Below are 14,734 nucleotides of genomic sequence, written 5' to 3' on the forward strand. Positions count from 1 at the left end.
CTATCTGTAGGTAGCGCTACTGTCAGAAAAGTAAAGATGGGGGTGTTGAGTGGATTGCAGTATCGTAACTGATTTAAATTCGACCGAATTTTCACACAATAATGGTAATGTTGTTAACAATGAAATAACATTTTATGACTTTTTATTTTCAGTAAATATGTGCATACACATGTCCATGCGTTTTACGTTGACTGCTAACTCACAAATCATAACGACGTATTTTAGGCCCCAGTAGACAGCTGTGCCCACATTGTGTTATTTAAGGAGAAGTTGGTGAAGTTTGTTTCTGCGTTTGCGTTTACGTTTACATTTTAAGAACTGCTTATTACAATTCTTTTAATTTGTTGTGTGTTTGCATCCAGGGTGCAAATATTTCTCAACTGGAACGAGATATTGGATCAGATCAGTTTCCAGCCAACGAACATTACTTTGGGCTGGTAAATGTGAGTTTCCAAATAGATAAATTTCGGTATTTGTAATAGTATTATGAAATGCATTTACATTTACCCATGTATTCTGGCATACCATAAATTGTTTACTTTTTGTGAAGTGGTGGAAAATATCCAAGGTGTGACCAGGCTGTCAGCACAGAAGAATTAACTTTGTATTTGCAGATAAATGCAATTTATTCTTAAGTCACTAGTCAACTATCTACATAACTGTTTTATTTATTTTCAGTTTGGTAATACTTGCTACAGCAATTCTGTCCTTCAGGCTTTATATTTTTGTAAACCATTTCGAGAAAAAGTGCTAGAGTATAAAGCAAGAAATAAAAGAACAAAAGAGACACTTCTCACATGCCTTGCTGACCTCTTCTATAGTATTGCTACACAAAAAAAGAAAGTTGGATCCATTGCACCAAAAAAGTTTATTGCTAGGCTTCGGAAAGAGAAAGGTTGGTATTGTTAATATGCAATATACATTTGATAAAGTGTTTTGTCATTAGTTAGTAATGTATTAGATTTTTTAATCTTCCCGTTTTTTTCAGAGGAGTTTGATAACTACATGCAACAAGATGCACATGAATTCCTTAACTTCTTGATCAATCATATCAATGAAATAATTTTAGGTGAGTATTTTTCACAATTTTATCCATGAAACAGAATAAGATCAACAGAAATAACCATTTAAAATACATAAAGAAATGTCTTCAACATTTTGTGAGCTGGTGGGACAATAGGCATTTTATAACATTTTTTATCATTATTATAGAATTTTCTTTGACTTGCTTAGAAGTATTTCTTAAACAAAGTGACCTTTCTGTGTGTGAATAATTTTCTTTGTTAAAGCTTTTTATATATTTTTGTACACATTTGTTACAAAGTAATGAAAAGAGCGGCCTTGTGTTTTGATAGCACAATTATACTAGTCCTCAGATCACCATGTGTTACCAGAAGTACAGTCATGAAACAAATTTCAAAATGCATTAGTTCTTGAGAATTTTACATCAGTTAGCTCCCAAGATTTTCACACATACATGTATAAATATAAAGTAGCACTTTACACATATAACACAATCAAGTTTTGAGTCAGTATATCTTTACAGTATAGAGACTTGTGTTTTTGTTTTTTGGATCACACAGTATTCTGACATAGTTGTATGATTCAACAGCTTTGTTAGATTAGATTATGTCATGTTAGTGCATTTTAATTTATATTACATTATATGAATAAAAATTTTGTTGGATATTATCCATCGTCTAGTAAATAAAATATAAAACGTAAAACGACGTTTCGGAGATGGGGCTCTATCTCCATCTTCAGGTTCCTACTCAGTTGGGCCCACTAGATAGAGCTAATCCCTATCTCTGGACAAAGTAAAAAAAGTGAAAGTCCCAGAATACAAGAACATCACCACACCATCCATCCGTGGGACGTAAAAGAATAAAATAGAAATAGTAGAAACATAATTTGTTAAACATGAAAATGCCAAATAAAAACAAAGACACACAAAAAATGGGAATAAATGCATATGACCATTAATTTGAAACTCGATGAACAACTTGGACTTCTTCAGAGATGACCGGAATCCACATGCGAGATTAATCCAAACTAGGCTGGCTGATAGGATTAGCAAGTAGTGCTATGTGTGCCGCCTCTGGTCATATGTATTTATTCCCATTTTTTGTGTGTCTTTGTTTTTATTTGGCTTTTCCATGTTTAACGAATTATGTTTCTACTGTTTCTATTTTATTCTTTTACGTCCCACGGATGGATGGTGTGGTGATGTTCTTGTATTCTGGGACTTTCACTTTTTTACTTTGTCCGGAGATAGGGATTAGCTCTATCTAGTGGGCCCAACTGAGTAGGAACCTGAAGACAGAGATAGAGCCCCATCTCCGAAATGTCGTTTTACATTTTATATTTCTGATAAGGGAAAGATTTCACATTATTTCCAACCTTACTCCCATTAATGAAAATTGAGGTCTGCAACTTTGAATAAAGAGGACGTTCAGTGGGAGTAACTCATCTTACCTCTTTGGTGAGGAAATTGATATGAAGTATCATCCTCACTTCTTGGTGTTAATGAATGGTGGTCAGTTTTGTATAAAAACCTTCATATGCATACAATTTTTCTCATAAGACTTGAAGCATATAGGTTTGTACACGTAATAAAAATCTGTTACGTGGACACACATTGTTATTTGAAAGCACTGCAGTAGTGTAATGTGAGTGGTATAGAACTGAGAATAAATAAATGAAAGATGAATTTGAAATTTCTTTCCAGCCGAGAGGCACCAAAGTAGTGCTAAACCAAAGATGGGAAATGGTGAGGCCCCTACTCCTCAGCCTGAGCCTACATGGGTGCATGAGATTTTTCAAGGAATACTGACAAGTGAAACAAGATGCCTCAATTGTGAAACAGTAAGTTGCTTGAAATAACAAGCTTTTTGGACATTGTCCATTACCACAATGTAACTAAAAATGATGTTCTAAAGACAGGACTGCCTCTGTCCTCAGGTAAAACCTATTTTGTTGGGCCCAATTGATGAAGCTAGTCCCTATCTCTGGACAGCAGCAATAGTACAAATTTTGGCATGGAAATGAAGCGAGACAATACAAACCTAAAATTACAACAAAATAGATAAGAGCTTGCATTCCAACCACATTCAGTGAAACAAAAGAGGAAAAACTGAAACCAAAGACCAAGTTAAAGAAATATAATGTTACATTTACATTGTGGCCTTCATATGCAAGCAAATTTTCAATTTTCCAAGAGATCTTGCTGAAATTATTTCTGTGGTCCTTAATGCATATCTCTAGGGGTCTACATGTTTTACTGATATAATATCTGCCACAGTCACAGAGTAAATTATAGACATTTCCTTACTTGTCGTTCTGGCATATGTTATATTTCCAAAACAGGTAGACTCCTGGAAGTATGTTTTAATGAGCACAGACATAACCTTAGGCAAAATCAAGAATGTCCAAGAATATTGTTGTTTTAATAATACATCCTACACACATACCTTCAGATTTAGTAAGATAGATAATTGTGATGTTGTGTGGGTCTTTCTGTATATTGGAAATTTATTTTCAACTATTTACTTTGTAGGTAAGTAGTAAAGATGAAGATTTTTTTGATCTTCAAGTTGATGTTGACCAGAACACCAGTATCACCCATTGTTTGAAATGCTTTAGCAACACAGAAACACTGTGCAGTGATAACAAGTTCAAATGTGACCACTGCAGCAGTTACCAGGAAGCACAGGTAGGAATGATTACTTTTATTGCCATGCATAGTGTTACATGAGATGTAAAATGGCCAGGATCTTTCTTAAGTAATGCTCACATCAGAAACCTATATAATATAGAAGGGACAACAAACAATTTTTGAAGTTGATTATTTTGCATTGTGCATTCTCATTAGCACACAGTAAAAGTCAAATGGAATGAGTGTTGCCCACATTGACAAGTCTGTTTTAGATACCATGTTACTGCCAGACTGTATAGATGCTGTTTGTTCCATGCTGCCACTCTGGACCATGTTTGTTCTAGGCTCCACAGCAACACTTTCAAATTATGAACTACCACAGTTATTAAACGAGTGTAATATCTTTCTTCTATGAATTTTATGTATATTGTCAGTAAGATAAATGTACCATTTTTGATGCTGTAGAATACACTCAAATTTAGTTAAAATTTTAGTATAAATGGGAACATAAAATAAACTTATTTATGTGCCATTTGATTTGGGAGTTTTTTCTTCTGTTTTCAGATGTTTAATTGCCTATTACAAATATTCATTATATCAACATTTTTCAGTAAACACTGTGAGCTCTTGTTAAAATGGACTTCTACTTTACATGTATGGTCAGAGTCTGAAAGTGGCTATTATTAGTAATCATTAGCCATTGTGAGTAGTGGCTAAAATGTACCAGCCATATTCCAATATAAATGGAAATAAAAATGCAGCATAGTGTGAAAAGTCATCACCACCATTTACTAAGCATAACAATGATTTGCCGGCTAAAGGTACAGCATACAATAATAATCTTCAGATCTGAAGACAAATATTGTTCTTCAAAAACTTACTTAAACCACTCCAAACAAGAAAGATATTTATAATAGGTGAATAATATAATGCAATCTTCAAAGGAAAATAAAAGGAAATGCATGACTGAACACTGATTATTGTAGTAACTGCAACAGAAGTAAATCCAGTCAACTGTATGTTCATGAATTACTTGGAATTTAAATTCAGCCTGTAGGTATGAGCCACAGGAGCTGTGGCAGGCCCAGCAAAAAAATTCTTCTTTGCTCAGTCAGTTCTTCAATAATGGAAGGGCCAAATTGCATAATATTATGATAAGAAATAATTTGAGGTGCCCACAAAGAGAGAGGAAACATAACATACAGAAGTGTAATTATACCTTGATTTATTGTAAATCTCATTTATTCCAAATGCACGTTTTCATATTTTCTCTTTTACAGAAACGAATGAGGGTAAAGAAGCTTCCAATGATTCTAGCACTTCATTTGAAGAGGTTTAAGTACATGGAGCAGTTCAACAGACATATAAAGGTTTCACATAGGGTTGTGTTTCCTCTGGAATTGAGGCTATTTAATACAGTATGTATGAATTGTATTGCTGTGTTTTTTATGTGCATATAGGATTAGATATTTTGTAATTGGTCCTTGTGTTTGTAACTAAAAGTGATTAAATAATGTACTCCTGATTGTTATAATGCAATAATGGTTTGTCTGCAATTCTGCTGTTCACTCCTTTCTTCCTTTATCTATTCAGTTGTTTTATGCTATATTTTTCAAACATTGAGAAGCTCAATAAACATTTTATTTCTTATGTTTTACATATGTTATATGCAAGCATTTGTGCCTAAGGTTAGGTACCAAATTTGGTTTAGTGATTAACATTCCTACTGTTTGTTAGGAAGATTGTGGTTTTGATTATCAATCTGTGTTCATTAAGATTGTTTAGTTTTCCTTCATCCTTACAGACAAATGCTGGAATAATACCTTAAAATGGATGTTCAAGTTATAAGATCCAGTTTAATATTGCTATACCATCTATAATTAGGACTCCCAAGTGGTTTCGTCATTTAAATTTTCCACCCAAAATTTGCATCCAGTTATTCTTTTCCCTATTCTTGGTACATGTCCTATACATTTCACCTTTATGTAATAACAGTATAAGGAAAGAAATGAAAAGTATGTAACTCCTCAATTTTAGATTTTAGCTGGTCCTCTCAGTCCATATTTTCAAGGTCAAATGCAGTATCATCCTCAGTGCATTACTCTTGGTCACTCACAGTCTTCCTCATGTAGATATTGTTTTTATGCTCGTACTAAATTGCTGACAAAATTATATATATATATATAATTTAGTTCCTAGATTTTTAGATTGGGCACAGGAAGTTGCAAGTCACAACTAAATGGTATGTTGATCTTATGTGTTTCAGTCTGATGATGCAGTGAACCCTGACAGATTGTACGATCTTGTTGCTGTTGTGATACATTGTGGAAGTGGTCCAAATCGTGGACATTATATCAGTATTGTGAAGAGTCATGGTTTTTGGCTTCTTTTTGATGATGATATGGTTGATGTAAGTAATACATTTTAACTTCATAATTACAGACAGTAAATGCAAAAGGGATTAGGTAACCAGCTTACGCAAAGTTTGACAAGTAAAATAAAGTTTTCAAAATGGGACATAAAGGAAAAAGAAATATTTCAGTACCGTGCATTTGTTTACATTCTGCCATTGAGATTTATTTTGTTGAAACATGCTTGTCTTTTGCATTGTTGCGAGCATGTGTATGCATTACCTGTTGATTTTAAAAGAAAATGAAATTGTGGAAGAAATGTTTGCAGACAGTAATCTAGAATCTGACTGTTTTTATGAAACAGACATTGAAAAATAACAATAAACATTATGTATGAAAGTAAGCACCTGTGTAGGTAGTGAAAATGCTTGGTCCATGAGTGACAGCATGAACCTATGTGTTTAATAGTTAAGTGGAAACCAGTATATACTAGGTCAAGATCTTGCTTGATATTTGGTACAAAAAAATTATGAACTTTATCAGATGCAAGTTGCTACATGTTAGTCCTTCCCAGTCCAGACTTCTGACAATATGATTTTTAACTGAATAGTGGAGTTAACCCAAGAGAAAATTTCCTGGATTTGGTTTTTAGTTTGTTTTTGTTGTTTTTACCTCCTCTCAGTTGTAACTAGAAGTATGAAACTCAGCATAAACACATTGTATCATCTTGTTAAAATTAAAAGTACAATTTTTGCAGGAATTATGTCTTGATAGTAAATTTATTGAATAGTGGTCTGTTATTTCATAATAATATTTTAACCCCTGCCATGCCATTTAAATTCACTGTATTCTGTTGCTATAAAGCATTTTAGTTTCAATACTCTTTGTATGCTATGTTTTAATATGTTAAGTGTGAGGGAGGACATTTAATTGTACTATACTCTGTAGTGTTAGGTATGGCAGTTCTTTGGCTGTCAACAGTAACAACATACAGTTCTGCAGACTTGTGAGGTGTGGAGAACATTAGCATGCATTATATCATGTAGTAACTTGAAATGGTGAAAGATCCGTGAAAAGTGTTTTATTTTTATTCTGGTTAGGTTTTAGGAAAACAGGATATAACAATGTGGTACTAATTATATGGAATATTTTGGAGTGTGACTAACTGCTAAATCATTGCAACTGAACAAGTAAAATATGAATTTTGACATTTTATAAACCTACTAGGTATAATCCTTCAGAGCCCTAAAATTTATCACACCAAATTGTATGTTTTTAGAAATGTTCATGCGCTGTTACTTGTTGGGAACACTTGATTTTCAAATGATGTTTCATTAAATGCTAAATCAGATGTAAAGAGGCATGGATTTATGGAGACAAGTATCTGATATTTACATTAATGCTTTTCTTGTTGCCAGAAAATTGATGCATCTACAATTGAAGATTTTTATGGTCTGACATCAGATATTCAGAAGTCTTCAGAGACGGGTTACATTCTCTTTTACCAGTCAAGAGATTGTGTTTAATGGAAAAACTATGTCCATTTAGCTTTATGAAAAGACTATAGGTTTTATGAGCTTTTACTTTTCCATCTTTGTTTTACCACATTGGACTGTAACTTTATTTCTTCTGTTTCCATTGCCCTGCTCTCTAAATTTAACAGTACTCTTTGTTACAATATCTTTTCAAGCAGTCAGTTTTAGTTTCCATGTTTTATTGTGGTGATACAAAGTGTGCATTGCTAGTAAGTGGGTAATGCTGATGGTTTCATGAAGTGTATGAGTGAACAAGTGCTTAGAAGCAAAGAATGACAACTAGTGTTGAACGTGTTTAATCAAATGAAAGTAAAAATCCTGAGAAAAATGTACATTATTTTAGGAGCGAAGCTTTTGAATTTAGACATTTTGAGGGCTTCAGTTGAACATAAGGGATAATGTGTACAATAAATTGTAGGGATATGTGATATATTTCCACTTCTTCATGTAAGAGCAACCCTAGGTTGATTATGAGATTTAGAGAGACTTGTTTTGGAATGTGGTTATGTTGGTGTAACTTGTAGTCTGTGATGTACATGGACAGCCTACATTATCCTACTGTAGATTTACAATGCTGTTCCTCTAAGAGCTGTAATCTTTTCTGAAAGTTAGACAGGCCATAAGTGTGCTTGTATAATGCCTCTGGACCTGTGTGTTTAACATACATGTAAGTTTTGTTTGAAACCATAAAACAGTTTTGTTTACATTTTAATCTTTAGGTAACCAGATAGTTGAAGAGAGTAGTTCTAAAACTTGCTCAGTCCATTCTGTGAATGTTCTATCTAAGAGCAGCTGTTGTTAATTGAATAAATTCTACTTCATTTAGAACATTTCATGGAAAAATACAGTTCATCCTTTGAGTGGAATGTTGAAAATTCTGGTATTTACAAAACTCATTCAGTCCAGGGCGTGTTCTACCTCAAAACTTTGTCATCCTGATGTGCACATGGCAGTATGCTGCATTGGTGTATGTTTTAAGATGGTTGGCCCTTAGTGCATTGCTGCTTCCTTTGTGTACTATCCCACTTCCCTTTCTTAATAAAAACAAATTGGCTTGTGTGTCTGTGTGCCTCCTTTCAGTTGTATATTGAACTCAATATAATTTGCTTATTTTAATTTCATAATAATACAGATTATACAAATATTGGTTGATGAAAGTATATAGATCTTACATAGGTATAAAAGAAAACAATTGTGACAAAAAATTGCAGTTTACAGTTACAAAAAAGTACAGTTTTGCCAACTTGAAAGATTTTATTTTCAGGCACAGAAATTGAGTGATTTAAATTCATGCAATTTTAAATTACCTCAACATTTCCTGATGTTCAAAAAGTGTTAGCACTTTGTATACCAAATAAATGTATTGACTGCTTACTTTCCCACAGTTTTTTTTTCTGAAAATTTTGTTAAATGGACTGATTATGAGTTTTTGAACTACACCCTCCAATTTGTATTATCATGCTTTTGCTTGGCCTGAATTTTATGTTTTGCTCAGTTCTGTCATTCTAATTATTTTATTTATGGACACACTGTGGCATTTGAAGCCAGAGAAATATTTTGTTTCCATTTTGTGTGTGTACGTGCATGTGAGAGGGAGAGCTGGAGGGGTATTGCTGAACACGTAATTCAGTGTTTGAATCCTAAAGGTTACACTAGTGATCTCCAACCTATAGGATCTCAAATCTAAAAGTTTGTGACGATGGTGTGTTATTTAGATAAAAAGTTTTTTGGATGTTTTCCATCGTCTAATAAAATTTAACGACGTTTCGGAGATGGGACTCTATCTCAGTCTTCAGGTAAATCTACTCTGTTGGGCCTAATCGATAGAGTTATCCGGAGATAGGGATTATCTCTGATTGGGCCCAACAGAGTAGGTTTAAATTAGATGAAGGAAAACATCCAAAAAACTTTTTATCTAATCAACCTATAGGAATTTGTAAATAATTGAGATTTGAAGTTTTTACAGTGGTGAGTTCAAAGATGGTGGGTTTCTTTCATAAATAATGATTTTTTTTATACATTTCATTATGAAATTGTGATGCCTCTGGGAATATATTAAGTGGATATTAGGATCATGGAATGTGTTTGATCTTAATTCTTGCATCATGATATATTTCCAGCCTGTTAGGATGGAATAGACTTTTGCAGTTAAAAGAACTGCCTTTAAGACTATCATTCCCGTATAGGCTGGTCATGTAGGTCAGGACATTTTAAAAAAAATTAGAATAAAAATATTGGAATTAGTTATAGAGATATTGTGTCACATTGACAAAGAAATCAAAGTAAATTGTAAATCACACAAGACTTGGTCCTGGTTCATATGTGTGTTGAATTGGTTTAAATTTCTTTAGGTTGTAAGTGAAAATAAGGGATTGATAACATTATGCAGATAGGTAGTGAGTGATGATTTGGTGCTGTACTGTTCAGTACAAACAATGTAATTATTATATTTGCCAGATTCTTTTCTTTGATTTAATTATCCTACATGGAGTAGGGCATAGTATAGCTCCTGGTTACAGGCTAAATCTAACAATATTTGAGAATTCAATTATTCTTCTGCAACTTCATTTTTGTAAATTTATCTGATATACATTGGAATAAATAAAACAAAAATAAGTTGTATGTAGGTGTAGTAGTGAACTGTGATATTAAAGACTTAATATAATATGGCTTGTTGTATATGTTTAAAAAAGGGAGGATCAAATTAAAGAAATGTATATATTGCAGCATTCATGAATATAGTTTGTGATCAGTTGACAAGAACAATTTAGATATGCACATAAAAAGTAGCCTAACATTACAAGAAATACTATGTTCATGTTTAAAATATCACCATTTGTAGTGTTCTGAGAACATAGCACATTGTTATTCGACATTCAGATAGCCCTAAGACAGTAGGTCTTCTTAAACAAGGTAAACTTTGGTGATATGAATAATATGTGCATATGTGTGTATGCATGTTTAATTACAAGATAAACCCTTAACATAGACAAAGAATATTTTTACAGCTTTCCAATTAATCATTCATAATATTACTCCCATTCTTTAAAATATGTAATTACATCAAACAAATGAGAATGGAGATAAGGAACTGACTGAAATTGATAAATTACATTTATAAGACAGACATGAGTAAAAGAAGTACATGTCTAAATAAGATTAGCTGTCTGGATGTTCAATTATAGCAGCAGGTACGAGTTGCAGTGGCTGATATGTTTTTAATATATTTTCTCAAATTGTGCACAACTATAAATTTACTGTATCTTATGAAGGTATATGCAGATGATGAAAGTTAAAATGTTTCATATTCCCTGGCTATAATAATGTTGAAAAATCTCCCTAATATGAGAATTTCACTTTTGAAGCAATATGTATGACATGTTGTTTTATTGCCAAGGCACTGTTTTTATGTCAGTGTTGTTTGAATCAGCACAGTTTTCAATGGTTTCTGAGATCCACAAATATTTGTGCCTTTATTCATTTGTAATATTATGCAGTAACTTTTGTCCAACCCTCACCAGTTTTGTTGGAACTTGGTTGACTTGTCAAACAATAGGGAATATAAATACAGGAGTCTACACCTTCCATATCTGTATATTTTGGATTGCAGATATGACTAGAATCATTGAGAGTTGGAAACTTTTGTGCATAGTTAATTTTGTGTTGATTGAAAGCTGTTTTAATTATTTAAGAAATATTGTGTACATTGTTGTAGTTCAGACATGGATTAAATGTCAAGGTAGTAAATAATGCATCTACTGGGGACTTCTCACATACTGATGATCTATCAAAGAAAATGGCCTAGATGTTAGTATTTCTAGAACCAGTTTGTGCATACTACACTGATATTTTGAATGGGACACATGAGCTTCTGATTTCTGCTGATATTAATATGTTGGGCAAAGGAAACAAAATCTGTCAAGTGCTAACAAGGTGCTGAAGAGGTAACAGGAGGCTGGAGAAAACTGCATAATGATGAACTTCATAGTTTGTACTCTTCACCATGTATTATTATGGTGATCAAATCAAAGAGAATTAGATGGGTGGGTATAATGGAAGAAATGAGAAATGCATCCAAAATTTTAGTTGGAAAACCTGAAGGGAATAGACCAATTGGAAGATATGGTCTTAAATGGGCAGTTAACAGTAAAATGGATCGTAAAGAAACAAGGTATGTGGATGTAGTCTGGATTCATCAGTCCCAGAATAAGCACCAGAAGTGGTATTTTGTGAAATGGTAATGAACTTACGATATCCATAAAAGGCAGAGAATTTCTTGACTGGCTGAGTGCCTACCAGCCTCTAAAGGAGGACTGCTGCATAGAATATGTTACTAATATTTTATGATTCTGAGCGAGTGACTATTCTATGTGTCTTGGGTTCAGTTACCATCAGATGTAGGGATTTCTCTTCACCACTACATCCAGACTGGTTCTGGATATGATCAAGTAATGGGGACTCTACTGTACTTGAGTTATGCACGTGCAGGACCACTTCAAAGCATTTTACATTATGTTTCATGTTTATAAGAGAATATTTTTTACCTTGGACTGCTCCAACACATTCTCTACCACATACATCACTGCCTTCAAAATAATTGTAACATGACACTGAAATTCAGCCAATTTTTCTTTTGATAGAACACAGAACCAACAATTTATAATTCTATACAAACTCATTTACAATATAAAAACAAAGGTGATTGTACAAATAGCATAATTTCACTCTTCAAACAGAATGAAATGTAGAAGTTTTCAGTGATTCAGAATCCAAATATTTTCAAAGAGTAGGAAATACTTCCTAATGTATAACAGAAGTTGCAAAATGTTGTTCTAAAATATTAAATGTATTCCCTTTGTGTAATATGCATTCATATACCATGACAAAAAAGGATAGGAACTCTGAACTAGGAAAACATAAAAACAAAATGGGTACTGAATCACCTGTCAAATATAGTAAGCAAACCTGGTGCAAAGTAGAAGTGCTTACTACAGATGTCCAGTCATTCAAACATATAGTGATGAATGTGTAATTATTTAGTAAGTCTCCCAATTATAAAACATTTCATTTCAGTGAACTGAATTTATTATATATTCCAATGAATACAGTTTATGCAATGAATTCATAAGGTATTGGGGCCAGCATTATAGGTTCTACTTTCCCACTGATGACATGGGCATGCCGTGGCTGAGCAGGCTGAAACAGGAAAAATAAATAAATAAAACCTAAGAAAAATAACTACTAAAATACACACAAGTAATGGGATTACTTGCTCTAAAAATGGATTTTTCAAGAGGACCAATAAGAACAAGGAAATAAAATACCAGATCACATTACACAAAAAAAAATGGGTTTTACAAACTTCTATGCTGGATTATGTAAATTCAAAACAATTAATTTGACGTGTGCAAAGCATAGCAGACCAAATAAGTGCTAGAGTATAAACTAGCAGGAAGATGAAGTGAGGAAGACTAAGCATTAGAAGGATGAACAGAATCAATGATGCAATGGCAGAAAAAGGACTGGAAGGAACACAGTGGATTTCTTTAAATAAAAACATAAATGAACATACATTCTCTAATTATAATGAAAGGTGGGATGACAGAGACAGTTGGAAAAGTTTGGTTGTCAGGCAACCCACAGACCAAAATGTTTTTTATAATAAAAGTACATTTAATAGGGACGAGGACATGAAATGATATTGTCAAACATATGTATCAACCTTTATCATAGAGGAATAGGTGCTACCAGTCAGACTTCACCTTTGATTGTTTTAGCAGTATGCTACTGTGACAAATGACCAAGTAGATCATATGCGTAAGGCAACACACAAACGATAAAGCTAAATTATACTATTCTTCAGTGAAGTGAATCTGTAAGTAATGTATCTGAAATACCTTTCGCTTGAGTTGAACCTTTATTTTCTTTTCCTTTGCTTCCTTTCGAAGACGCTCATTTTCCTTAACTCTCTTTAGAAAATCCTCACGACACTTGGAGTGAGTCACATGCTCAATACGAACATTGATCCTGGTGGGGAGAAAACAGACATGTACAAATGCATCTTATAATTGTATCTGGACTGCACATATTTTACCAGAGAAGTTATCTTTACTCTTATAAATGTCTTGTCTGCAGAGGCATCCTCATATACCACTGTACAGCTTCAATTTCAAATCTAATTCTTTCCACAATTTCAACTGAAGGATTTCATGCAAAAACAATGCCATTCAATTATTACATACCGCTTGGGGATTATTTTCCCTCGAAGCCGTTTATTTACAATGATTCCCAAAGCATGAGGTGTTACATTGAAGACACGACCAGTCTTTCCATGGTAGAACTTGTACGGCATGCCCTTCTGAACAGCTCCATTACCCTGCAAATATACAGACATTTCAAAACACTCATTTTTATCGTTGGACTAATTAATATTTTTGCTTTTTCTTACCAGTTCAATGGACATTCTGAAACGTCTGTACCTTAAACATACTGCTAAAAGAAATTTGTAATAACCAGAATGCTGATATAACCCATGTAACTAGCTATGCTACTGGGAAGATTAAGGTTCCTACTTGCAACTGCTGCATTTAGAATTGCACAAATAACACTACATTTTCACTGACCTTAATGTCAACAATATCACCAACTTTGTAAACTTTCATGTACGTAGACAGTGGAATTGTTCCATGTTTACGGAATTTGCGTGAAAACAAATCCCTCGTACCTCTCCTATAGCCTTTGGAGTTCGTCATGTTGAGTAAACCTGAAACATTTCACATATTACTGTCAAACACAAAAACTTTTACTGAGTTTCATGAAAAACCATGCCACCACACGTGGTATACTGGCTTGATAGTACAGTTAACCAAGATTTACTAAATAATATTTCCTGCAAAAGCGAAACGTGTTATATCTGATAAGATATTGTTCTATATAAATTACTTTTTGAATATATTTGCTTTTAGTCGTTATTAATTAACACGAAATGATAATATTAATTTTTGATGATAATACCTACTCTGGCCCAACAAAACCGGAAGCTGGGAAGAACTATCGATTCTCACAAATTATTACAGTGAACACCAACATAGGATTTTACCAACATGATATGAACACCAACATATTATATTTTATTGTTTGAGACACTTAAATGAATTATCATGCCCCTAAACAAAGTATTTTGAAGTAGTAAG

General features: G+C 33.2%; 2 protein-coding genes across 4 annotated transcripts; one reads left to right on the forward strand and one right to left on the reverse strand.

Moving 5' to 3' along the window:
* The first annotated feature begins 5 nt into the window (after positions 1-5).
* Positions 6-11,295, forward strand: Usp12-46 (Ubiquitin-specific protease 12/46). 2 transcript variants are annotated; one of them, XM_022068820.2, is made up of 9 exons: positions 6-104; positions 363-443; positions 679-895; positions 989-1,069; positions 2,729-2,865; positions 3,557-3,712; positions 4,936-5,073; positions 5,922-6,065; positions 7,425-11,295. In XM_022068820.2, exons 1-9 carry the CDS (start codon positions 102-104, stop codon positions 7,530-7,532), a joined length of 1,065 nt encoding a protein of 354 aa, XP_021924512.1. In that variant the 5' UTR covers positions 6-101; the 3' UTR covers positions 7,533-11,295. The 2 variants fall into 2 exon arrangements, with proteins under 2 accessions (XP_021924512.1, XP_021924513.1); XM_022068821.2 differs by lacking the exon at positions 363-443 and having other exon boundaries at positions 25-104.
* A 1,298-nt stretch (positions 11,296-12,593) lies between these two features.
* On the reverse strand, positions 12,594-14,712 carry RpL21 (ribosomal protein L21). Of its 2 annotated transcripts, none has more exons than XM_022068823.2 (5): positions 14,560-14,712; positions 14,165-14,304; positions 13,784-13,917; positions 13,439-13,568; positions 12,594-12,737 (listed from the first exon to the last, which is right to left on the reverse strand). In XM_022068823.2, exons 2-5 carry the CDS (start codon positions 14,291-14,293, stop codon positions 12,651-12,653), a joined length of 480 nt encoding a protein of 159 aa, XP_021924515.1. In that variant the 5' UTR covers positions 14,294-14,304; positions 14,560-14,712; the 3' UTR covers positions 12,594-12,650. The 2 variants fall into 2 exon arrangements, with proteins under 2 accessions (XP_021924515.1, XP_021924516.1); XM_022068824.2 differs by having other exon boundaries at positions 14,556-14,574.
* Positions 14,713-14,734: the final 22 nt, after the last annotated feature.

This window comes from Zootermopsis nevadensis, unplaced genomic scaffold, assembly GCF_977971745.1.
Source record: "Zootermopsis nevadensis isolate Lab colony 2312 unplaced genomic scaffold, Znev_1.0 Znev_ptg000022l, whole genome shotgun sequence".
Taxonomy (NCBI): domain Eukaryota; kingdom Metazoa; phylum Arthropoda; class Insecta; order Blattodea; family Termopsidae; genus Zootermopsis; species Zootermopsis nevadensis.

What these genes read in the sequence shown, in the direction of transcription:
- Usp12-46 (XM_022068820.2), top strand. An exon ending in TAGGCTTCGGAAAGAGAAAG is followed by an intron (nt 896 to 988) that starts GTTGGTATTGTT and finishes CGTTTTTTTCAG; the next exon opens with AGGAGTTTGATAACTACATG. An exon ending in GCAGTTACCAGGAAGCACAG is followed by an intron (nt 3,713 to 4,935) that starts GTAGGAATGATT and finishes TCTCTTTTACAG; the next exon opens with AAACGAATGAGGGTAAAGAA.
- RpL21 (XM_022068823.2), bottom strand. Translation starts at nt 14,293, where the DNA reads ATGACGAACTCCAAAGGCTATAGGAGAGGTACGAGGGATTTGTTTTCA. An exon ending in GTGATATTGTTGACATTAAG is followed by an intron (nt 13,918 to 14,164) that starts GTCAGTGAAAAT and finishes GTATATTTGCAG; the next exon opens with GGTAATGGAGCTGTTCAGAA. An exon ending in GGGAAAATAATCCCCAAGCG is followed by an intron (nt 13,569 to 13,783) that starts GTATGTAATAAT and finishes TCTCCCCACCAG; the next exon opens with GATCAATGTTCGTATTGAGC.